The sequence below is a fragment of the Wolffia australiana genome, chromosome 4, assembly GCF_029677425.1.
Source record: "Wolffia australiana isolate 7733 chromosome 4, ASM2967742v1".
NCBI lineage: Eukaryota > Viridiplantae > Streptophyta > Magnoliopsida > Alismatales > Araceae > Wolffia > Wolffia australiana.
Genome location: NC_135838.1, coordinates 22,376,213 through 22,402,500, shown reverse-complemented (window position 1 = coordinate 22,402,500; position 26,288 = coordinate 22,376,213). Strand labels below are relative to the sequence as shown.

General features: G+C 43.3%; 1 protein-coding gene across 2 annotated transcripts in view; it reads left to right on the top strand.

Annotated features, from left to right (window-relative positions):
* The window catches only part of LOC144702411 (uncharacterized), a 27,300-nt gene extending 1,637 nt beyond the window's left edge, over positions 1 to 25,663 (top strand). Inside the window, exons 2-17 of one of the 2 annotated variants that reach the window (XM_078574446.1) lie at positions 1 to 4,080; positions 4,482 to 4,670; positions 5,020 to 5,134; positions 5,854 to 6,862; positions 18,495 to 18,942; positions 19,749 to 19,802; positions 19,881 to 22,641; positions 22,718 to 22,831; positions 22,911 to 23,041; positions 23,393 to 23,482; positions 23,651 to 23,923; positions 23,985 to 24,435; positions 24,509 to 24,584; positions 24,847 to 24,947; positions 25,040 to 25,237; positions 25,349 to 25,663. The exon at positions 1 to 4,080 is cut by the window's left edge and continues 781 nt beyond it. In XM_078574446.1, coding sequence (XP_078430572.1) covers positions 1 to 4,080; positions 4,482 to 4,670; positions 5,020 to 5,134; positions 5,854 to 6,862; positions 18,495 to 18,942; positions 19,749 to 19,802; positions 19,881 to 22,641; positions 22,718 to 22,831; positions 22,911 to 23,041; positions 23,393 to 23,482; positions 23,651 to 23,923; positions 23,985 to 24,435; positions 24,509 to 24,584; positions 24,847 to 24,946 — 9,891 coding nt within the window. In that variant the 3' untranslated portion in view covers position 24,947; positions 25,040 to 25,237; positions 25,349 to 25,663. Of the gene's footprint in view, positions 4,081 to 4,481; positions 4,671 to 5,019; positions 5,135 to 5,853; positions 6,863 to 18,494; positions 18,943 to 19,748; positions 19,803 to 19,880; positions 22,642 to 22,717; positions 22,832 to 22,910; positions 23,042 to 23,392; positions 23,483 to 23,650; positions 23,924 to 23,984; positions 24,436 to 24,508; positions 24,585 to 24,846; positions 24,978 to 25,039; positions 25,238 to 25,348 lie in introns of both variants that reach the window. The other variant, XM_078574447.1, reaches the window with a different exon arrangement.
* Positions 25,664 to 26,288: the final 625 nt, after the last annotated feature.

Sequence of the window (26,288 nt, the reverse complement as noted above, 5' to 3'; positions counted from 1 at the left end):
GAGAAGTTTTCGACATATTATCCAGTGGCTGTTGACATCTTATTTCAAAGCTCTGAGGAACTCCAATCATTTCAATTACAGAAGCTTCTGAGGGATAATCGAAGGGTATTGTCCCTACAAAAGTTTGGTTTGCTTCCGTCATCCATTCATAAGATGCTAGAATTTGATTTGCCTTTCTCCAACCTAAGGTTGCATCCTAGTCGATCAGTGGTAGGTCTTGTCGCATCCACATACATGTTCATCATTAAGCATGAGTGTATTGGTGTTGCAAATCAGGCCGTCTCCTTGCTAACGGAAGAACTGAGACTCTTGAAAAAAATGCTAATTTTGCTTGATGATGAAACTACCAGTTATAGAAATGTGCAGACGAAAGATCTATCGTCAGATGATCGCTTATCATTGTGTTCCAAACGCTGTTACACCAAGAATGAACTGATATATTTGATTAAATTTGATTTGGGTATGATTATGAGTTGTTTCTGTCTTGATGAAGAAGATTACATGCTAGGTGAAACAAACGCTGTTGCTTCCCGTTCTGAGAGGTCAACGAAGCTGGTTTTTTTTCTCCAGGAAAATCTTGATCCCTTACAGTCACCAATCCAAGATATACTCGAGTTGCAGGTGCTTGTTTCCAAAGTATTTCGCAGACTCGGTGAAGTAGAATTGCGGAGCAGATTTACTTCACGCAGAAGTTATGAGACTTTACGGAATGAGATTATAACCGTGAGTTTGCACACGAAGGAAACACATTTGCCTGTATTTGCTGATCATTTGAAGAGGCACGAGACTCACATTATTCAACTTCTTTCTGATTCATCTCCTCTAGCTGCTAAACTTGAAGGCATAGAATTTTTATTCAGCTTCTGTGGAATCGCCAGCAAAATATATGACCAGACCTGCCCATTAAAATTTTGCGAATCCTGTGAGTATGTATGCTTGGGCAGGCGGTTGCTTTGCTCTGTTCTCAAGTGTGCTTCAGACAGGGAGGTGAAGGTAAGATTGGGGATCGCATCTGTTCTTGGGGCATGCCTGCAAGCGAGACTTATCTCCCCTGAAAGTCTGTGTCATGTTGTTGAAGTTTCCCTGGATAGACTTGGTGACCACGATATATCTGTGAAAAATTCATATGTTAGGTTACTTTCTATTATCATACCTGTTACTGCATATTCTCATGGAATATTTGGGTCGATCCATGGATTATGTGAAGGAGGTTGCCTTCTAAACTGGAAACACTTATTTGCACTAATGAAATCGCCTTATCAGCTGCGCTCACCGCAACTTATGGGCGTGTTGAGTTACATCTCTCCAAGGTCTAAAGTGTCACTTTCTTCTTGGATTCAACGGCTACCTTTAAGTTGTCGTAATCTGAATGCTCTTTCTTTAAATCATCAGGATGAAAAGGGTAACATTGACGGTGTACTGCAGTACAGGGAGCCTGAAGATGATGTTCTATCTAGAATATCCCCTGTGAACAATATTGCAACCTTATGGTGGTCAATTCATGAAGCTGCAAGGCATTGTGTTGGCCTTCGTCTGCGAACCAATTTTGGTGGCCCAGCACAAACCTTTGCAGCGTTAGAGCGCATGCTCTTAGATGTATCTCAGGTTCTGCTTCTGGAAAATGAGCACAAACAGTCTGATTCAAATACTGGATTTTCTCGTATTCATCTCCTTCCCATGCGTTTGCTGCTCAATTTTGTTGAATCTTTTAAGAAAAATGTGTATAATGCATATGAAGGGTCATATATTTTGCCGTGCCCATCTCGCCAAAGTTCTTTGTTCTTTCGGGCAAACAAGAAAGTCTGTGAGGAATGGTTTTCTCGCATTTGTGAACCGATGCTCAATGCTAGCCTTGCATTACATTGTAACGAGGCCACCTTTCACTACTCCACTTCTCGCCTGGTGGACACCCAAAATTTAATTTCGTCTTTCTCACGAGACAGCCACCCAGATAATCTCAATATTTCTTCTGGAAAACTGGCTGGAGATGTTATGAAGGCATTGAGAGATGCATCATTGGCTTTATGCAGAAGTCACGAGCCGGAGTTCTTGTCTGGCCTTCATAACTGGGCAGTGTTGACATTATCTCCTTTTTTTGGTGGCGGACATAATGATAGCTCTCTTCTTTTTTCTTGGATGATGGGGCTGGTCTACCAAGCTTATGGTGAATATGAAAAGGCCACTGCACATTTCTCCCTCTTGCTTCAGTCTGAAGCGTCTTTAAGCTCCATGGGTGCAGAGGGCATACAATTTGCTATTGCACGAATCATTGAAGGGTACACTGCTGTCTCAGACTGGAAATCCTTGGAACTTTGGCTATTGGAGTTACAACGGCTCCGGTCTATGCACGCTGGTAAAACCTACTCTGGCGCGTTAACTACTGCCGGGATCGACATGAATGCAATTCTAGCTTTGGCACGCTTTGATGATGGGGATGTGCAGGGATCACGTGGGTATCTTGATTTAACACCTAAAACCTGTAATGAACTTTCACTTGATCTGAGGATAGGTTTGGAGAGAAGTGAACAGACGCTTTTACGGGCTATGCTCTTGACAGGTCAGAAAGATGAAATGCTCAAAGAGCTGAAGAAATCAGAGCTCATGCTGAACGAAGGCTTTTCTATCATTTGCCTTGGTGGGTTGAATGAGGCAGTACCTTATGCTATGCAGCTGCATTGTATTTTAGCTTTGAAGGCCATTTTCAAATTAGATAGTGAGGATCACTCCGAGTATTCAGATAATTTGAATACATTGAGCCATGCTTTACAGTTCCCATTTTGTAAATCTCTCCAAGACTGTAGTCCATGGCTGAAAGTTCTTCGAGTTTATCGTACCCAGATGCCATCATCACCTTTGGCTCTGCTTCTCTGTAAACGACTGATGGGTTTGGCCCGTAAGCAGAGAAATTTTTTGCTAGCCGGTCGTATGGCTCAGTACCTCAATGATCATGTTTCTTTTTGTTGGCGTGAGGCCAACTTGAATTTATTTTCGGATGAATTAACTTATGAAAAAGTTTTATTGAAATATTCAATGGGGAAGCATGAAGAAGCAGTGCTCAACCTGTGGATGTTCGTACTCCCAGAAATGATGTCTACGGAAAGTGTTATTTCCTCTAGTGCTGGGAAAACGTTGAAAGCAAAAGCACTCTTGAAATTATATGCCTGGTTGAAGCGAGGTAATTTGATCCAAAATATCGAAAATGTCATTTACAAGATGCAAGATGACCTCCAAAATGCTTCTTCCGTGGAATCATTGGTGTCTACTGTGGACGATAACATACGGATTTCTGATGTGAATTGGACCGTCTTTCTGGAGGAAATAGCTGGGATGGCAGTGAAACTTTCCAGCATAATTTGTCCGGACATGTGTAAAACGTGGTTTGAATATGCTTCTTGGTGTTATAATCAAGCCAGAGCTTCCCTTTGCTCTAAAGGAACAGTTCTTCAGTGCTGCACGCTTTCTTCTGTTCTGGTGCCTGAAGTCCTGCCAGACCGTTTCACATTGACAGAAGAAGAAACATTGAAGGTTGAAACTGTTTTGAGAAATTTTCTTCATCGTAGGAAATATACAATGAACTCTGGGAGCTTAGATGAGGAGGAATTAGGTAACCAACATCATCCAGCTGGGGAAACTCTGGTGAAATCTTTGACTCAGCAGGCAGCATACTTGATACAAATGGCAGCCGGTGAACCTGGCACTGAGGATGTTGATGGAAAATCTTTATCTGAGGCAGTATCATTCCAGTTGGAGATGCTTCTTCGGAGTACACATTACGACAGTGAGAATGATATTCCAATGTATGCAGCCGATTTGGTTGACGTGTGGCGGTCGCTAAGGAGGAGGCGGGTTTCACTGTTTGGGCTCGCTGCACATGGATATGTGCAATATCTTTCTTATTCTTCTTCCAGAGTTTCGGAAACACTAAATGACCAGTCGGACTTCATCTGTGCTAATGAAAAACTCTGGAGCCGTACAATCCAAGCAACCCTCAATATTTTTCAAATAATTTTGAATTACGGAGTGGAATTGAAGGAAACACTTGAAAGAAGTTTACCAAAGGCACCTTTGTCACCATGGCAGGTGAACATTATATAATATTATGCTCATCTTCCACTGTCTGGGAATATGTTTTTTAGCCAGTTTTCTGTAAACTATTTTTTTTTAAAGAGCCACTGATAGGCCTCAACTTGTATTTTGATTAGTGCGATGATCTATCAAAAAATAGGGAACATGGGTAAGGAGAACAGGACTTTAAAGAGCATAAATCTCGGAGTGGTAAACTTGAAGTAGGGTTAAAACTTTTGAAGAGAGTGAAGATAATTTGAACCCTAAATCAAACTGAAAAGTGGATTTGTCCTGAGGTTAGTTTGAACTGTTATGTTCTGCAGTTAGTTTGAACTGTTATGTTCTGCAGTTAGTTTGAACTGTTTATGGAGTAGACAGACTCATTAACGTTAGAATCGTTTTCTTCTTCTGTGCAGGAGATTATTCCTCAGTTGTTTGCTAGATTAACTTCACATCCTCTGGAGGAAGTGAGGAAACAGTTGGAAGGGTTATTGATGATGCTTGCAAAACATTATCCGTGGTCTATTGTGTATCCAGCACTAGTGGATGCCAATGTGTCAGACGACAAGACTTCAGAAGAGCTATCCCGGGTTTTGGCCTACTTGGTACTAATACTTACTACTTTGAGGATTATTAGGAATTTCGCTCATAATTCATTTTTTGTCATGCATCAACCTCTCTCCTCCTCAGGGAATTTGTTTTTATCTTCCGACTAAGTATTTATTTTACGTTTCTATCCTACTGTATCATCATATACATTTTAACTCTTTTTAAAGACGACATACCTTTTCATATATCATATTTCGGGAAGCACTAAAACAATACCCTCATAAATTGTGTCTTTTTTGACTAAACGGACGTTTAAAATTTAATTATTTTCTAAACGTCTATAATTTTCACATCATGAGCCTCTTTATCAGTTGTCAAATAATTCAACACCTTCAATTGTTTCAGACGGGGCTCTACCCAAAACTTATACAAGACGTTCAACTTCTCATCAATGAACTAGGTTCGATAACGGTTCTTTGGGAGGACCAGTGGCTCAACACTCTTCAAGAACTTCATCCAGGCAAATCTGACGTTTCCCTATTTCGTCTTCCATATTTTTCTTTTTTAATGAGCTTCTTTCATGACCACTGTTATTGGGTTTGGAATATTTTCGAGATTTTTTTGAAAGGGTAATACTCTTAAAAACGCATATTAATGTTTAGAAGACTGGAATTTCCCATCAATCACAAAATATCACCCCCCGGGAATTGAACATTTAAAATGTGTCCTTGATTTTTTGGACCGTGTTAATGTCTTCAAAGATAACTGGGCATTGAGGCCTCAGAATTGCTTTAGTGGTCATCAGACTCTGATTATCCTTCATTCAACTCAATGACTGAGTCGGAAAAGATGGGCTTGAACATGTATGAGCTTGAGGCTGAAACATATGATATTTATATACATTATTCCACCTATGCAATTCCTATTCTGTAGCAGGTATTTTGATCTTATTTTTTTTTTGAAAGGAAGGTATTTAAATCTTAATGCTGAAACGTTTATGCTATCGCTAACTTATTTTAACCACAAAGTGAGACTTTCATACAATATCACCTCAGGGAATTCTTATTATGTTTTTTCAGCAATAAACTTTGTTTTTCTGCAAATTTTCTTAAAAAATCTCCTTTGTTTCCGGCCGAAATTAATCTTTTCTAATGCATTGTCTTCAAATCTAGTCTTAAGTTGCATACTTGGTCCGGCTTGGTCTCAATACGGGATTACTGAAACTTTTATATTTCCCAGATGCAATGAAGCGCATAAACACCTTGAAGGAGGAAGCTGTTCGCATAGAAGAAAATGCTGCTCTTAGCTACATTGAAAAAAAAAAGATTAATGCGGCTAAGTATTCAGCAATGATGGCGCCAGTTGTTGTGGCTCTGGAACGTCGTTTAACCTCAACTTCTAGAGATCCAGAAACTCCCCACGAGATATGGTTCCAAAAGGAGTACGGAAAACTGCTAAAATTGGCCATTTTGTCATTGAAAAAACCACCTTCTTCTTCCTTGTACCTTGGGAACGTTTGGAAGCCTTTCGATTCCATTGCAGCATCATTATTAGCTTACCAAAGAAAACCTTTGGTTTCTTTGTCCGACATAGCCCCACGTTTATTACTTCTAAGATCATCTGATGCGCCAATGCCTGGGCTAGATATCAATTGTCTTGTCACAGTTTCCTCTTTCTTTGACAATTTGGTTATTTTGTCGACAAAGACAAGGCCCAAAAAGCTTATTTTGCTGGGTTCAGACGGGCGGCAGCGTACCTACCTTCTCAAAGGCGGAGAAGATCTGCGTCTTGATGCACGAATCATGCAACTGCTTCGTGTAGTTGACCGCTTTTTGCACTCATACTCTCATACAGGGGGCCGTTCACTTGCTGTCCGGTACTACTCTGTGACCCCTATCAGCGACTGGGCAGGTCTTATCCAGTGGGTTGACCACGTTGTAAGCATATACAGTGTTTATAAGTCCTGGCAAACCCGTGTTCAATTTTCACAATTGTCGTCTGTAGGAGTTGGAAACCTGAAGAGCCCAGCTCCTAGTGTTCCCCGTCCCAGTGACATGTTTTATGGGAAGATAATTCCAGCACTGAAGGAAAAGGGTTTAAGAAAAGTTGTGTCACGCAAGGATTGGCCCCATGATGTGAAACGAAAAGTTCTTCTTGACCTAATGAAAGAAACACCTCGACAACTTCTCTATCAAGAACTTTGGTGTGCTAGTGAAGGGTTCAAATATTTTTTTGCAAGATCCAAGAGGTGGGACTTTGTTTCAGTTGTGTCTTAAATCTTATTCTGATGCCTGAAGATGCTAGAAGTATGTTCAATTATAACGTTCTCTCATTTACTAGATTTCGTGTCTTCTCATAAGCCATAAATTTGTGGATATATGTGATAATGTCTCCTCTCAAGTTTCTTTCACAATTGCTTGTCTTTCAAGGATAATCTTCTTGAAGTATTTTTACTTATTCATGTTGGTGTTAATGCATGTGTTAAAACTTTTCTGAATTGCCATACAATGGTAAAGTCCTCTATCTACATGCCGTTGTAACTGAATTTGCTGTTTTCGTTTAACATTTTTCTCTTTCGCACATCAAAATCATTGTTAATACTCTGAATAGTGGTATTTAAAAACATAATGGAAGCAGTCAATAATTATAGATTGATCCGATAAATGGTTCAAATCCTCCGTAACGTGTATGGCTATGCATCAACAGACACATTCTGAGATGTAACATCTGTAACACCTGTAACATGAGCCTTCCCTAAGTGAATCCTCCCCAATACATTGGCATGTGTCCCATGTGTGCCCAAGGTGGGAAGATTGTTCACATCTGTTCATGCACCTGGGCAATTTGGAGCTTGCAGAAGCTCATGGGGTTGGATGTGACATCAGATGATGCGTGTTGGAGCTTGCTCTGGGGTGGCAGGTGCTGAGGACGTTTGGGGTTGGGAAGGCTCCTCGCGGTGTTTAGGGTGATATGGTTGCGCCGTAATGATGTAGTTTTCAAGGGAAAGGGTATTTCCCTTGAACACTACATCATCAGGGAATGAAGGGCAGAAAGGGAACCAGGCTGCTCAGTTAGATCTTCCCTCTATTTCTCTAGAAAAAAAAAATTTATGGCTACGCACAAGATATATCTAGTTGATTCCTTCTAAATCCAAGAAGGGGGTTTTAAATCAAACTTTCTGGGAGAACTTTTGAGCCATTTGTAACTATTGATGATGCTGGAGATAATTTTAGAATCCCTACTCTAGTAAAAGAGTAGAAAACCTTTATTTTAAATGATTTTGGATTTACATCTGGCATAACTCAACCAATCAAATCAGAATACCTTGGAAAAGAACTATTCACTGAGTGTCATATTCAGTTTGCTCGTCCAAGAACACATTCGATCCTACATTTCCGATAGGTTGGTGTCCCCTCTAGAACATGATCCTGCCCACAAAGGTCTATTCCAAATGCAGCTACTTTTTTCAAGAACAGCCAACTTTCCCTTCAATGCCCCTCTCGCCCCCCACCCCCACTTCCTCCCGTCCCCAATCTGGTATTTGTACTTCCCACTTACAGTGGGGTGTTAGTGAGGCCCTACTTTCTTCAGTTGTTACGTTCAACCACACCTGGCTGTTCACTTCCTCCCAAGCTCTCTCCCTCGCCAGCTTCCTCTCATTTTACAGTCTTTTCCTCCGATAAGTAGAACATTATTATCAAGCAACAGCTTCCATCATCCCCACTTGATGAGCAGGATCCACTGCCCAGCTTATCCCCCTGATATATCACCTCTTCTGTCCGTTTTCTCTCTATCTTCCTTACACACTCTATCTCCGCTCTTGGAGAGTTCTACATGGTATCATAGTTCTCTGGTTCTTTATCCTAACCTTTTTCCCATTCTCCAGCATTCCCATTAGTAATAGCTGGTCAGAAAGTCTCCTTTTTGTCTCATACTGATCACCATATGCTGTGTTTCTCCCAGATCCTCTGTGAAACATCTGTGCCACATGTTCCCATTGTTGCTGTTTTGGCTCTGCCCTCTGCTTCGTTGAATTTGCTGCTGAGATTCCCTCTGCTGGCAGCTTAGCAGCTTTGCCACGTTCCTTGCTGGTGCCAACATTACCAGCTGTGTTGTTATAGCTATCCCTATATCTTCGAAAGACCTGTGATCTTAACAAGCCTGGCATGAACCAAATTGCCTGTTCAACAAAAAAATGATGACGTCCCCGGCAGTGCCTCATTGCTCTGCTTGTTGATGCTTTCACTGACAGATCTACTCCTGTGCAGTGCCACATATCAACATGCCACATACATCCCATGCAAGCTTGCTGAGGTGTACTATTTGTGCGCTTCTGGCATGTCATGTGCCCACTTTCCAATGCTTGGTGTTCAGCCGTCGGCCTGCCTGCATTGGACATATGATGAGTGTGTGACCCCTACTACCGTTGCCCATGATGAGCCCTCCCTCCCTGGAGAAAGGGCAGGAAGAAGATCACTTGTGAGTCCCTGTAGTACCCTCTCCTCTGCTCCGTTCTGGTCGTGACTCTTCCTGTCGGTGCTCGCAGGCCCGGCATCATCTCCCTGCCGAGAAATGATTGTTTTTCAGCAATCCTTCTCCATTCTTTTGACCATTCCCATTCTCTCCTCTCTACCCGGGAACCTCTCTCTCTCTCCTCTCTTTGTGAAGGCTCAAGAACGCTTCGTGATTATTTGGAATATCATTTCTGGTTTGGAAATCCTGTCACACTCCCCAGCCGGGATCGTATCACTGTGGTGATGGGAAGTTTTTAAAAGAGTGTCTTAATCATTGTAGGTCAAATGACCCAATACATAGTGTTTTATATCTATCCCCGTGTACCGTTATTGCATGAAAACTGTGCAGGGACACAATGGCACAAATGTAAAAAAACATGAAAAACACAACGTGTAGTGGCTGACAGGTGTGAATTAGTGTTTATTTATATATCTCGCTTTCAATTTTGTTTATTTTGTATGAGCGGACCACGTGTTACAAGTGAACTGCATGACTTATTCCAACTAGTGATAGTGGGCCATGGATAATTGGCCCATGTATGCTGGTATTTAACCAGCTGATTCATGTGTAAGACGGGTTTTTTCTTTCTTGCTTTTCTCTGTCTCTTTCTTTCCGCCCAACCCTGATAGGACAGGTGACGGTGAACTAGGAGGATACTTCCAATTGACATGGCATTGGAGCACGATCCTACTTGATGAGATTGCGTTTCGTCAGTTCTCCATTTTGTGTTTATCTGTTCGCAGCCATCTGTTGATCATTCCCTTGGTATCTGACATCTCAGAGAAAGTTGAGAAAATATTTCTACAATGTCAGTGACAAAACCTGCAGAGGTCTCTGAGACGACCAAAGCCATTGACGTCTTGAGGACTTTGGTAGTCTTTCCTGACACCGAAGTCAATTTCGATCGCGTGAGCATGCTTTAATGGAGCACATTGGTGGAGCTTAGACTAGAGGGCAGGAGCTTGGAGATTGTAAAGGCTCAGTTTCAAGGAAGGACCCCAGATACAAGAGGTGCAAAGCTGAAGAGACCCGTATCCAGGAGTGGATTCTGGGCACCATGACTTAAGGAATGAAAGGGCTTCTTGTACGTGGGAACTGTGAAGGAGCTGCGTGATGACATCCATGAGTATAGTTTGAAGCAGCATCATGACTGGTGCCTTAATGAGCAGAATGCTAAGGCCATTCAGGCCCGACAGGGAAGCAATAATGTCATGACTTATGCCTGCAAGTTAGAAAGCATTCGGAGAAAAATTGACTATCTATAACCAAGCAAAAACCCCCAGTCCGTGAACTGATAGTTTTTTTAAACAGAGGTTCTTCACATTCTTGATGGGCCTCAACCCTGAATAGGAAAGCCTAAGAAGCCAGATACTCCACTGGGAAAAAAATGATACTCTTGAACAATCCATTGGAACATTGATGGAAGAGGGAAATCGCCAGAAGATTGTGCCAGAGCCACCTTCAAACAATTACAGTTGTTTTTATCGAATATGTTGAAGAAGATAAAATTGATAGAACTTTGTTACCTAGAAAAAGAAGGGATACATGCCCATATATAAGGCTGAGAGAGAGAGTATTGGAGATTTATAAATGTGAGATTAAGAGAGGGAACCCTTAGTGGGCTAAGGTCTAGTGGACCTAATAGGCCACACCACCTATTTCCCAACACTCCCCCGCAAGCTGGAGCGTGGATGCTCGTCATCCACGCCCAGATTGTGATGTAGTAGGAGGCGGTGTAGAGCGTGGAGCAGGATGGCCGGAAAGATGGCAGAGGATGGCTGGAGGCTGAAGACGGTTGAAAAAGATGGCTGAGGCGGTGGGGGCACCAGGAGGCAGCCGGAGGCATCCGAGGTTGCTGAGGCGACTGAGGTAGCCGTAGGCGTCGAAGGCGGCCGAAGGCAGTGGAGGGCAGAGGAGGGAGCCCGAGGGAAACCGAGGCAGCTGAGGCAACCGAGGCATCTGGTGGAAACCGAGGCGACGAGGCTGCTGGAGGCTGCTGAGGCAGCCGAGGCAGTCGGTGTTGGCCGGAGGTGACCGAGGCAGCTGAGGCAACCGAGGCGACGAGGCCGCCGGAGGCTGCTGGGGCAGCCAAGGCAGTCGGTGGTGGCCGGAGGTGACCGAGGCAGCTGAGACTGCCGAGGTAGAGCTGAGGATGGCTGACGAGGGCCGTCCAAGCTAGGGTGGCAGAAGACGGCCGGAGATGGCCAGTGATGGCCGGAGACGACCCGACGGCCGGAGACGGCCGGTGACTGCCGGAGACGGCCGGAGAAGGCCCAACGGCTGGAGAAGGACCGAAGGCCGGAGAAGGCCGGTGACGACCGGAGGCATCCGGTGCAGCGGTAGGCGCCGGAGTCGGCCGAAGGCGGCGGAGGGCAGTGGAGGGAGACCGAGGCAGCCGAGGCGACCGGAGGCGGCCGAGGCGGCTGAAGAAGCCTGAGGGGACCGAGGCAGCCAGAGGAAGCCCGAGGGCAACCGAGGTGGCCGGAGGCACCCAAGGCAGCCGTAGGCGCCAGAGGCGGCGGAAGAAGCCTGAGGGGACCGAGGCAGCTGGAGGAAGCCCAAGGGCAACTGAGGCGGCCGGAGGCACCCAAGGCAGCCGTAGGTGCCAGAGGCGGTTGAAGAAGCCTGAGGGGACGCCGTGGGACAGAGATCGCCCCAGGGATGCAGATCGCACGCAGGAGATCGCCAGAGATGATTCGGGAAAGGCCGCCGGCAGGGCAGCCGGTGCGACCGGCAAGGGCGGCCGGCAGGATGGACGGCCGGAGGGCATCCGGAGGGCTGCTGGAGGATGAGATGCAGATGACCGGCGATGGGCGGAGATGGCCGATACGGGCAGAGATGAACTGCGACAGACGGAGAAGATAGGCAATGCGCGGAGATGACCAGCGAGTCGGCGACGGGTGGAGATGGCCAGATGCGCGGAGGTTGGAGAGGTCGCCGGAGAGAGAAAATGCCGACGATGAGGATGACGTATTTGATGATGGAGGAAAGCGTTGCCGATGTGGTAGAGATGTCGCCAGAGAAGACATCGCCACTGAGGAGCTGATGCCTGATGGAGATACTCCGATGGAGAGTGGAATGATATTCGCCCTCTTCCCCGCGAGCTTGCGAGCGGGGATTCGGCGAATCTTCAGAGAGATGGTTGCCGACGAGGAGATGATCGGTGATGAGCGGAGATGGCAGCGGGCTCACGGAGAGGTTGGCTAGCGAGTGAAGATGGTGACTCGCGGATGAGAGGTCGCCGCCAGATCTGAAGAGGGAGACGCCGCCACCGGATTTGGAGAGGACGATGGCGCTGCTGTTCAATCGTTGCCGATGGAGATAATTGGATGAGGCCGGCGATGATGAAATGATGCCGACGTAGAGATCGCCAGGGAGATGGATCATCGGGGAGATGCAGGACGGGGAGAGATCTTCGCCGGGGAGGAGAGATCGCCGACCCGAAAGAAGAGGCCGTAGCCAACAGGTCAGCGCCGGTCGGAGTTGCAGTCGCCGAGAGGAGACGCCGCCTGATAGGTCGCTGCCGCCAATTGGAGCCGCCGATGCTGATGAGGGCGTCTCCGGAAAGGATCGCCACTGATCTGGATGGAAATGCCTCCGGAGATGATGCAGGTTGGCGGCCAGAGAAGATGCAGCGTCGCCAAGATGTGGAGATCGCGCGCAGGAGAGAGACATCGCGTGCAGGAGAGAGAGATCGCACGCATGAGATGATTTCACCGGAAAGTTGATGCGCCGCCGGAGATGCAGGGGATAGCGCGCAGGAGAGAGAATCGCGCGCATGAGAGAGAAATCGCCAGAAGGAGTCGTCGGAGAGATGCGCCTCCGAGAGATGATGCAGGGCGGAAGAGGGAGAACCTCCGCCGCCCTGGTGCCGATGCGGAAGAGGAGCCCTAGGTCATCAACCTAGGCTCTGATACCATGTTGAAGAAGATAAAATTGATAGAACTTTGTTACCTAGAAAAAGAAGGGATACATGCCCATATATAGGGCTGAGAGAGAGAGTATTGGAGATTTATAAATGTGGGATTAAGAGAGGGAACCCTTCGTGGGCTAAGGTCTAGTGGACCTAATAGACCACACCACCTATTTCCCAACAGAATAAGATAGTTCAAGCCAGCTCAAAGTGACCAGTGGCAGAATCGACGAGGCCCTAAAAGCTTATGTGGACTTGCCCGGGCAGAGATCCTAAGATGCTCTATGGTGTGCTTACTGCAAGAGGAAGCACCACACCAAAGTGACCTGCTGGAGATCGATACGATCCTGGTTTGGTATCATTATCGTTCCGCACTGTAGTTTGATGCCCAACCTGAAATGATAATCCAAGAGCTCAAAGCGTTCACAGAGGAATGAGAGGGAGGTAGAGATATTCCTGGGGTTGAGAGAGAAGAAACAGGAAGGGTGGAGGGAGTGGCGAAGGATTGCCAACGAGAATGCGTTACTCGGCAGGGGGAAGATGTCGGGCCTGAAAACCATAAAGGGGAGTCATGACCAGAATGTGGTAGGGAGGAGATAACTAGAAAGACTCACAGTGCATCATACTTTCTGCCCTACCTCCAGGGAGGAAGGGCTTAAGTAGGAGCCAAAACGGGCTGGGCATGCATGTCTGAAATGGGCTGCTGCCGGTTCTTCTGGGCATAGACACTGGCAAATCATATCGGAGATTGGTCTACAAGAATCAACGGCAACTGAAGAAGGCATTTGTATGTGTGCAATGGATCTGATGGTGGCAAACCATCCACTACCAAAGGCAAACTAATAGAGAAGGGGGAAGCTGGAGAAGTTGGGCATTTCAAGGAGAAGGTCGATAAACTTGAATTTCTGCTCTACCTCTCTTGTCAATCCTGGTGAGTCTGTGCCCATCTCAATGTAATCGAGTTGGGTGGATAGTAGACAGTGGGACTACTGATCATATGTCACCAAGTGTTATCTGTCTTTCAAGTTATGTATCAGTGAATGAACCCCACAGAGTAATCACGTTAGGAGGTGTCCTGTCAGTTGGTAGCAGTGAGATGAAATTGAAGAACATGGGCACTATGAAGGGGGTGTTACATGTGCCAGGGCTCAGAGCACATCTTATATCTTTACAGAAATTAGTATGTCATAGAGGATGGCGGTTTAATGCTGTTGGATGATCCACCTCTGCCGTGTCTCTCCACAGTGAAATTTCAAGGTGCAGATTAAGATCGAGTTATGATGCTGCACAGGCGAATGGGTCATCCCCCGTTCATGTTATTAAAGACCTGTTATCCCTCTCTTTTGATTAGAGTCAATATCAATCACATGTCATATGAAGCTTGTCAACTTTCTAAACACAGGCATTCTTCTTTTAAGTCATTAATTGATTTTTGAGACCGTTTGATCGTATTCATAATGATATATGTTTGGGGATGATGGGCCACCAACAGCTTCTCTGGGTGTAGATAGTTTGTGATTTTTGTTGACGGCTGCCCACGGGTTTCATGGCTCTATTTTTTGGAATCAAAGGCCGATGTGTCTCAATTCATTCTACAATCTGTGTCATGATTCTGAATCAGTTTGAGTGGGAAGCAAATGATTTAGAGCTGATAATGCCAAGGAGTGGGAGTTAAATTCTATTGTGGATTCATTTTTTACAAAAAAGTTGTTATACATAAGTCATCATGTGTAAACACATCACAAATATGCTAGTCACATCACGTGCCCTCTTGTTTCAGACTCAAATGCCAATATTATATTGGATGGAAGCAGTTCTCATTTCCTCACATCTAATTAACAGGATTCCCACTAAAGCACTTGAACATCAAATTCCAAGTAATTTGTTGACTTCGATATTTCCAGACCTGAAATTGACAACTGGCTTGGCATCAAGACTTTTGGGTTCATTGCCTATGTGCACATCCAGGCTGGGAAACTTGATCCCAGATCACTCAAATGTGTGATTTCAGGGTACTTGAGTACCCAGAAAGGCTATCAATGTTAGTACCCATCCACCATAATATTTTGCACTTCTGCAAATGTGACATTTGTGGAACATGATTCTATAAAGGCCAAGGAATGAATTCTTATCATCTCTGTGGGAAGGATATCTCTGATGTCCAGGAAGGTAAACTTAGATTGTCGATGCTGCCAGAGAGAACACAATCAGTTAATTTGGAACTCCCTAAGCCAAGCGATGCAGAACCAAATGTGTCTGCATTAAAAGACAGCCACCCAAACTTAGACAAGGTTCACTCAGACCAGAAATTCAGAAGGAATTGTGCGTGCATGAGAGATGTCTTGTAGAGAAGACCCAACTGAAGCAGACAAATACCAGTCAGTTGAAGGGAAGGAAATGATCCACAGTGGCCTATGGTCTGCTTAAAGGAGTAAGAAGATGCACAAATTAGGTAAAATATCCCCTTGGGCACTGTGTCTAATGGTCACTTGGGTGGTCAATACAATTTTTTTATTACATTAAGTGGGATATGAGCTCCACAAAATATTGATTAAGTGCTTAATGACAAGGACTGGAAAAGAGCCATGGAAAAAGCGATGATGGGATTAGAGAAGAATAAACATGGGAGTTGGTTCTATTTCCTCTGGGAAGGTGGTTAGATGTTGATGGGTTTACACCCCCAAGTTTAATGCGGATGGATCTTTGGAAAGTTATAAGGCAAGACTCTTTGCCTTGGGCTACATTCACTCCTACAACATAGTTCATTTTGAGACTTTTGCCCCTGTGGGGATGTTCAACGTAATACGGATCCTAATTGCTCTTGCTGAGAAACTGAGGATCCTTTTTTTTTGAAAACGTGAAGCTGAGGATCCTAATTACTCTTGCTGAGAAGCTGAATTGGGATATCTGTCAATTTGCTGTCATGAATGCATTGCTGCATTGAGATTTAGAAGTGGACATATATGTCAATTCCTCTAGGTTTTCACCTCCGGATTCTCCAAATGTTGTCTGCAAACTGCGGAGAGCCTTGGATGGTCTTAAACAGTCCCCAAGGGCTTGATTTCGGAAGTTCACTCAAGCAATGAAAAGCTTTGGCTCTAAACAGAGCGATGGAAATCACACAATGTTTTTCAAACATCGACAGTTGTATGGACTGACGGTTCCCATTGTCTATGTTGATGATATTCTCATCACTGGAGAGTCAGTAAGGAATTGGTGCAGAAGCTTGACATTAAAACCTTGGGCACTATGAAGTATATTGTGGTCATTGAAGTGGCTCACACTAAGGAAGACACTTTTACTTCTCGGTACAAGTGTATCTTAGACTTACTCAAGGAGACAGGTATGCTTGGTTTTAAACCATCAGTGCTCCAGTAGATATTAATGTAAAACTTACAGCTGGGACTAAATATTCTTTCTAGAGATTGGTTGGGAGTCTAATTTATCTGAACCATACTCGCCTGTATATTTCCTATACATTCAGTTCTCGAAGTCAATTTATGAGAGATCCACATGAGAATCATTTACAAGCCTCCAACCAAATACTCTCATATTTGAAGAACCCCATTGGTTATGGTCTTTATTTACCAGAACAAGGGGTACATCTATGGAGATATACACTGATGCTGATTATGCCAGTTCCGTCATAGACAGAAGGTCTAAATCAGGATATTGCCACCTTTATCAGTGGCAGTCTTATAACCTGGCACAGTAAGAAAGAGAAGGTCGTTTCCAGATTGAGTGCAGAAGCAGAATTTTGTACCATGGCCAACGGAATTTGTGAATCCCTCTGGATGACGGGTATATTATAAGACCTAAACGTTACCAGTCAAGATGCTTTTCTTTTTTTTATGCGACAGTCAGTCTGCCATTGCTATTGCCCACAATCCAATCCAAACATATTGAGATAGACCAACATTTTACGAAGGGGAAGATTGATGGAGGCATTATTGCTCCGGCATACGTGGTGTCATCTGAACATGCAGCAGGCATATTTTCTAAAGGACTACCCGGCCCACAGTTCCAGAAGTTGGTATCTAAGTTGGGTTTGCATAACATCCACACCCAACTTCTGGGTCGGTGTTAGTTTAATCATATATCTTTCTTTCAGTTTTGTTTAGTCTGTGTAAGTAGGACACATGTTATAAGTGACCCACATGACTTAAATGACCAACTTGGGCCAGTGGACCATGTATATGTGGCTCATGTACTCTGGTAGTGAACCAACTGATTCACGTGTGAGAAGGGTTTTCTCTCTCTTTTCTCTTTTTCTCTTCCTTTCAGTCCATCCCTAATAAGCCTGGTGATGGCAAACTAGGGAAAGGAGACTTAAGATTCACAATAAGTCACTTTATCAGTGAGGTAGGCTGATAATGACATTAAGTCTACTATTGTATAAACTTAAGAGTCAGTCAAGAAAGGAAATGGAGGGAATGCTGGCGAACGTGCTCCTATGTTTAACAAAACCATCTAGTGCTTCTGTGATGAGACAGCACCCCTGTATTGGAACTGCCATCCACATGTCTTACGCCCAACACTGCCCCTGTTCCTTGATGTTGTGCTCTGATGAGTGTCACCGGTCTGGTGGCACCCTGTTCAATGTTCTCAGTCAAATGGCCCTCTGGCCTCCAACCCCCCCATCCCACTCACACCCTCCTGTATCACCTACATCCGCGTGTTCCTGTCCTGCATCATCCTCCATTTGGCGTCATCAGCAAACACTATTAGAAATTCCATCTCACGTATTAGTTCCAGTCCACCTTTGGGCATTGTGTGCTTTCTTTTCTTTTATAATATCTGATAGTGGCAATTAAGGGGGGGATGACAATCAGCTGCCGCCTCATTCAAAAATTGATAAATTGTGGACTTGTTGGATGTTTTATCTTTTTTTCTAACTTATCTGTTCTGCTAGAATTAACTCAGTCTAGTTCCTTGAAATCTAGTAGTGATTTCTTACCATAAAAATGCTGCTCAAATGAAAATATTTTAGGAGCGATCCTCTCTTCTCTTGTTCCTCTCTAATACTTCTCTGCATTGGATGAATTTCAGCTTTTTTTCCTTGAAGGATTTGATTTTCAGTTTCTATACTTTGTCATATCTGTCATTTGCGTTGTTGGATGGACACAAATCTTGTTGCTTCACTGAGACTTATGATCCCTTTAACTTTGATGTCCATGCCTAATACATAGGCATGATAACAGTATGTTTCTTTTAATTTCATATTTTTGTCTGATGATAAAACCTAACCACCTAAAGGTAAAACTGCTGAGTCAGATGTGCAGAAGAGGTTTTTCCAGTTTCACAACTTATTAGTCTCATGTTGTAAAGTTTTCTCTGTGGCTTCTCATGCTGTGCAGGGAATTGAGATATGTATTTCTTACAGTTTGTTTTCATAAATATAGTTTACGAGGAAAAACTAACGTGGTGAAAAATTCAAAATATGTCCCTGCAGATTCTCTGGTACTGTATCTGTGATGAGTATGCTGGGTTATATCCTTGGCCTTGGTGACAGACATTTGGATAACATGCTTGTTGACTTTTCATCTGGTGATGTTGTCCATATAGATTATAATGTATGTTTTGATAAGGGCAGGCGACTTAAGATTCCTGAGATTGTTCCTTTTCGTCTCACACCAACTATTGAAGCTGCTTTGGGTTTCACCGGGAAAGAGGGCATATTTAAAGCTAACTGTGAAGTTGTTCTCAATATTCTACGGAACAATAAAGATATTCTACTGCTTCTCTTGGAAACATTTGTTTGGGATCCTCTGATTGAGTGGACACGTGGAGAAGGCCACGATGAAGCTGTAATTGGTGGGGAAGAGAAGAGAGGAATAGAGCTGGCTGTTAGCTTAAGCCTTTTCGCATCTAGGTTTCAAGAAATTCGAGTTCCTTTGCAGGTGATTCTATAGTACAGGGCTGTTTGATGATTTTCCGTTAGCATTTTTTTAATTAATTCTTCAATTATGGTGATTAGATCCTATAACACACTCAATTCAGATAACCTGCCTTTGCAGTCTTTGGCAATCGGATCCGATTCAAGTAAAGATGGATCTGACTCAATTCTGTACCTCATATCGGTATTCCACCTGATTATAGATGATAAAGTTAAAAATAAAATAAATGTGATTACAAGAAAACACCATGTATTAGGATGATAAGCCTTAAGCTGGAGCTGATGTCTTCCATTTGTCCTATTCTAATCTTTTTTCTGAATCATTTAGTTAACAAAATAAAAATTGACAGTAGTTTTACAGCTCTCGCCTGTTCAATTGTATAAAACTCCAAAAGTTTGATTATCCCTTTGGGTTTGCGTTAGAGTTATTCCAGATTGATGTACTCATTTGTACGGATTTGAGAGCGCTTAGATTTTTTTCCATTTAATGAAGGGATTTCAAAAGAAACTGGGTTATCCCTTTCAGTTGTTTTTAACAGATGTTATTGTTAGGAAATAGGTGGTGTGGCCTATTAGGCCCACTAGACCATTAGCCCACTAAGGGTTCCTTCTCTTAGTCCCACATGGGATAAATTACTCGTACTCTCTCTCAGCCCTATATAAGGGCATGTATCCCTTCCTTTCAAGATAACTAAGAGCTATCCATCTTATCTTCTTCAACAGTAATCATTCATTTATTTCTGCTGTTGTGTCCTATCATTTATCCTCATTTTTTTGGGAGTAAACAATGTTATGCATATCTCCTTGCAGGAACATCACGAGCTTATGTTATCTTCCTTACCTGCTAGCGCATCTGCTCTTGAGGTATTCTGATTTTCTTTCACTGACGGTTCAACTGTGAAACATTGACTTTGCTGTACTTTTGCCTTTAATATTTTTCAGAAATTCTTGGATGTGCTTAATCGTTATGAGATTGTGTCGTCCATATTCTATCAAATTGATCAAGAGAGGTCTACTCTTCTACAACGTGAAATTTCTGCAAAAACCTTTATGTCTGAAGCAACATCAATGGCTGAGAAGGTTCGGCTCTCCTATGAGATGCAGGCCCAAGATTTTACCCAAGCTAAAGCAGCAGTCATGGGAAAAGCCCAAGAAACTGCCAGATGGTTGGAACACCATGGAAAGGTTCTTGACGCCCTGAGAAGTGGTTATTTGGATGAACTGAAACCTCTAATAAAACCCATTGAATCGGAAGAGTCTTTATCTATCATTGCATCTGTTTCAGCGGCTGGGGTGCCGCTCCCAATTGTCCCTGAACCTGCTCAAGATCAGTGCTACGATTTGGACAGGGAAGTTTCAAGAATTATGTCTGAGTTATGTGACAGCCTCTTAGTTGCATTTGGTACTCTTCAGGATTATGCCATGGCCTTACAGAGAGTTCTCCCATTGAACTACATCACCACAAGCCCAGTCCATGCTTGGGCACAAATTCTTCAGCAATCTGTAACCAAACTCACTCCTGATGGACTTAATCTATCAAAACAAGAGTCTAGCATACTTCTGGCAAAGGCCCCAGATGAGATTCCTGATTCCCTCAAGCAGAGGCACAGAGAGCTTGGCCTTAAACTTGATGAATTTGTCCTTGAGATTGAAAAGATTAGGACAGAGTGCTCTAGGCTGGTCAGCTCTGCAGATTCATATGCTGAAGGGAGATCAAAGGACCGGTTATTGACAGCATTAGTGAAGTACATGAGATCTCTTGGCTATTGCAGGTCTGATATTTTTGGGGATTCTACGCTACAGGGTGATCCTGGAGAGAAAGAAATGAAGGTGTTGGCTGTCCTTCGATTGTCCATGAATGAATTATTAAAAAAGCTGTGGAATAAAATATCTGATGTCTTGGGTGGAACATCAGGAGAGCAATGTCTTCAACACTCTTCGAAGAACGTACTACGTGAGTTAGAGGAACAAGTTGAAATGTGTGACCTACTGTTTGGATTTGCCGATGAAGTTCAAAGGATGGTGCATGTTGAAATGTCGGATTTCAATAAAACAATGGATACCAAATGGACATCTGTTTTCCGATCTTGTATTAATTCTGGTAAGGTTATGATCGATCAAATGCTAAGCGTAGCCCTCCCTGAAGTGATAATGTCTGTCATCTCGTATAATGCAGAAGAAGTCATGGAATATTTTGGTTCTCTCTCTCAAATTCGTGGCTCTGTTGACGCTGCACTGCAGCAGCTTATAGAAATTGAAAAAGAAAGAGCATCGCTGGTTGAGCTTGAGGAGAATTACTTTGTGAAGGTTGGCCAACTCACTCAGCAGAAAATTGCTTTAGAAGAAGCTTCCAGCAAGGACAAGGACAATCTGTCTTGGGAAGAAGCAGAAGAATGGGCTTCCCAGGAAGATTCCTGTCGAGCACAGTTGGATCAACTCCATAATAGATGGAACCAAAGACACACGCAGAGCACTGGCCTCAGGAAGAGGAAGGCGAATCTTTTAAGTTCTCTTGCTTCTTCTGAGAGGCAGTTTTTGTCTTTAGTGAGGAAAGAAGGGGATCTTCACAATGAGAAAAGTGGGGCTCTCTTCGCTTTGCTGGTCAAAACCTTCTCTGACTTGGAGTGTATTGATCAGGTATTCTCATCATATGATGTTGGTCCGAGGTATTCATCGATGAATGTAGCACACTTACTCGATTCCAGTGATTCAGAAGAATCAGTGTCAATCTGGAAGCTCGCTAATCTGTTGGAGAGTCACTCTTTCTTTGTTTGGAAAATCCATCTTCTGGATTCCTTTCTAGATTCATGTCTCGGGGACATAACTTCATTAGTTGAAAAAAACATGGGTTTTGACCAGATTTACAATTGTACAAAGGGAAAGACATCAGTGCTACTCCAAGGGCAGTTTAACCTCTACTTGAGAGAGAGGGTAGCCCCAGCTCTTTTGCTCCATATTGAAAAGGAGGGTGAGATCTTGCACCCGTTGTCACAATCAATAAAAGAAATGGACTCACGGGATCATCAAGCTGTGCAGGAAATGCAACAATTGCTAGAGAACTACTGGAATGCTTGTGAGCGTGACAGGGCCACCAAGTCTGCTATTTCTCTTATGAAATATCAGGATGCTGAGCTGACTGAATCCCTTCAAAGAGTGGTTTTGGAAATGATTCAGATAGAATGGCTTTACGATCAGTCTCTATCCCCGAGATCTAACGTCAGGGAATTGACCCAAGATATTGTTTCTTCTGATAAACTATCTTCCTCAATACTTAATCTAGGAAGGCAAAAATTATTGGAGAAAATTCAGACTTATTTGAGTGCAATCTCTGCATCTATGGAGCAACTGAAAGCAACTGAGAGGATGTCTGTTCAAACAGAAACACAGCTGGAGAGAGCCATGAGCTGGGCTTGCGCTGGGCCAGGCGCCGGAAACAGCGGAAGTTTATCATCTAAAAACTCTGGAATACCTCCTGAATTTCACAACCATCTATTGAGGAGGAGGCAGTTATTATCAGCTGTCCAAGAACTGGCTTCAAGTGTCACAAGCATCTGTACGTCTGTCCTGGCATTTGAGGCTTCAAGGGAAGGCTTCATCAGAATATCAGAAGATGATTGTACGATGCTGGGTGACAGCAAAACGTGGCAGAAGACCTCTCTGAATTCTCTTATAAGATTGGAGTCCTCATTCCTTTCTTTCACACGTAAGTACTCAGTTTTATTTGTTATTTCCTTTTGTGATTACAGCGTGAACTGCTAGTACAAATAAGGGATATACAGGTGTTGAAAAGGAGTGGAAACTGGCACAAGGCAACCTGGAGGGGGCAACAAATAATTTGCAACTGGTGGCTAGTGATCTATCAACTGCCTCCGCAAGAAGAAATGCAGCTTCAGGTTTGATTAAATTGGACATTAAAGCTAGATTTCTGATTTTGGGGGCGTTTGTAAGTGTTTGTCCCTATCTTAAGTGTAGATGATCTGCAAAGTACATTATCAGCGTTGCGGGACTCTGTCCTTGAAGCTAGCACGGCTTTATCTGCTTTTAGTAATGCTTCGAAGTTACATAATGCTTTAACAGTGGAGTGCGGAAATCTGCTCGAGGAGGTATTGAACTTCTTTTCTAAAAGAGCTGGCCACCCTTTATTTTTTCATAGTATATTTTATATTCTGGACTTGACTAATGGAGATTTTAGGCCATCTCCATTGGTCTTGTATTCACAACTTTCTGAAGTATTTTTTGGGTATGAATGGGTAGCATGAATTCAATGAAGGAATACGTCTTTATTTTTGTGTGTGGAAATTGTAAATCTCGTAATAGGACTGGAGCTTGTTTGATTAAAATTAAAGGCACTCAAAGAAGAGTGCCTAAGGTTATTGCATCATTTGTATTTTAATTTCTTGGGATATTTACTCTGTTGTCCATCCAGTGCTCTTCATATTTTTTATCATTCGCAGGTTTTAGCCATTACAGGTGTACATGACATTCACAGACTAGGAAAAGAAGCGGTCACACTCCATGCTGCCTTTCTGTCAGATATCTCCGAGGTAATTACCCATCGAATGGTCAAAGCTTCGAAATTGTGTTGGTCTGATCCAAGCTCATCATCCCATCAAGTTTCTTATTCAAATATTCCTTCAATTCAAATGTAGTTGCTTGACTGAAGAAGATAAATGGTAAGTGATCGTCTGGCTCATGATTTTGTAAATGAGCAGGTTAGCTCAACACTTCATCCTCTTGAGGAATCTTTATCCAACGACGCTGCCGCCTTGTCTGATGGCGCAAGGTACAAGGAGCGAGAAACAGTGTTAGAAATCACTCCCGTTCAAGGACAAGCCCTGTACAGATTTTACTGTTCCACGCTCAGAGACTCTTGCAAGCTTTTGAGATCACTTGTCCCCTCAATCACATATTCCATGAAGGAACTTCTTGCTATGATGACGAAGCTTGCAAAAACTGCATCCGATCATGCTGGCAACCTTCATAAGGTGATTAAATTCTCACATTATTTTATTGCGTCATCTATCTGAACCTTTAAATCCTTCTTAGGCGTTTGTTGGCCTTGGAGAAAGTCAGGTCTTGAGATCTCACGACTTTTCTTTGTCACCTGAGGAGTTTAACGAGGCCTTAACTATGGGGGAAAATCGGGGCTTGTCTTCAGTAGGCAATGACGGGAAGTTCGAGGACTTGAACAGTGGTAATGACTACATATCACAAGAAGATGCTTGGCTATCACCTCCAGACAGCATAGACAGCAGTAGCCCATCTTCAGATAGCACCTCTGACAGGATTGATGAATCAGATCTGATAAACTGTCTTTCATGGGGTTATGGGTCTGGCACACAAGCTTCAAGCACGAAAGATTTGGATCAAAGCGACATTCTTCAGACGCTGAATTTGTCAGAGCAGAATGAACCTTTCCAGAAGGAAGCATTTGAATGTGAAAACGAGGGCTTGAATCCAACCAAGGCACATGTCAGAGGAAGCCGACTGATTCGAGGTGAGTAATCATTATATAACCCATTTTTCTCACTCCTTGGGGAATCAATCTGAGCATGTTTGCCGTTATGCAGGCAAGAATCTGTACGCTGTTACGGTGCTGGAGCAAGTGGAGCGCAAGTTGAATGGGAGGGAACCCGATGAAAAGAGGTTTGCCTGATATATCATTTGGAATTAGGTTATCTTTTTGTGAGGGGCATCTCAGTGGTCTTTAGTGTGTCCCATTGTCATTGGCTTTGGACATTGACAAACAGTTGATGCTGTGCTCATGGAAGCGATAATGTCAACTGTTGTCGATGCCAAAGTCAACTTTCCATAGGTAAGAGCATTTACTGAACAGCGTCAACACAAGTAGATGACGTTGACGAGAACCCTACTTCTGGGCTTATGGGGAAGAGTTGTTGCCACTCAGGTGCATGGGTGTGGCGGAGCAGGTGGAGTATCTGTTGAAGGAAGCTACAAGTGTCGATAACCTGTGCAACATGTATGAAGGATGGACGCCATGGATATAAGGTGTGCATCTTAAACGCTGTACATTTTAAGGTAATAAATAAATTCATATGATTCTACGATGTTGCATCGAAAACTGATTGATATTCTGGTAGGATGAGACCCACTAGCCCAAATCCTATGATGCTCTCCAATTGATATTCGGACTAGCACACACTACAGACAGATTCCACCATCCAAGGGCAACAGTGTTTGGTTATCTGTCTAACCCTACTATGGAACAAGTGTCAGAACTTGCTCATTGTCTACCTTTGTGGCGATGTGTTCCACAATCTGGGAGTTGTCCCTCCAAGGTGAAGTGATATATCTGACTTTGTGAGGGGGTTGGAATCAAGTTCTTTATCCTTTTTCTTATCAACCTTCAAAGATGATCAACTGCACTAGTTTATTTTGCATGTTGACAGTGCCAGGGCTCAAGGATGCCAGCACTCGAGGTGGCCAGCGCTCGAATAGACCACAAACTCAGAGACATTGAATGCATGATCTTGGATGTGTTGTCTCTAATCAAACGGTAGTTGATTTCGATTATCTCGGAAATCAGAAAACAGAGACAATCCTCAGCCAAAAGATCCCCCTCTTGAGCTTAACACCTTCGCTTCCATACTTATCATTTTTTGCAATTTCTATAAAAGTGTTGTCTTTTAACATTTAGATATTTATTGTTTCTACGCTGTGTTGAACTCAACGTTGAGCTCACTATTTATATTTATTACTTTGCGTTTTATGTCTAAAAATTGTCTCCGCCATGTTGATTTTTGTTATTTTTCTGCCTCTTGTCCTTAACATCTTTGATTCCAAACTTTCTACAGTTCTTTGTAATGTTTGCCCAAGACGTGTCTCCTCACAATTGTATTGTATAGAACAATACAATTGACCTTTCGAAGACCAGATTCAATTAGAGCACATAATTTTCCTATTTTTCTATCCTTGTATTAATACGTCAATTTAATGGATTTTTTGTGCAGATTATTGGTCATTGTAGGCCGAATTCAATAATTTTGTTCAATCCTCTTTTGTACGGTTAAATTGTGTGCTTGTCCACATGAAAATCCATAATTAGCTGCAATTAAATCGAATAATTATGTCCACATATCTCATATTGTCCTCAAGGTAGGAATCTAGATACTTCTAACAAATATTTCTTTTCAAAAAAAGAGGGGAAGGTTCACTAATAAATACAACACCTTTGACCGAGGAGTCCCACTCTCTCTGTTCTCCCTCTAAATAAAACAGAGACTAAACTCTCCACTCTATGTACTATCTTGACAGCTACATGTAGGTTCACTTTTTTGGAATGGAAGAGTTGGCAGGGGTTGGCGCCACAACTGTTGCATATACCTTGCT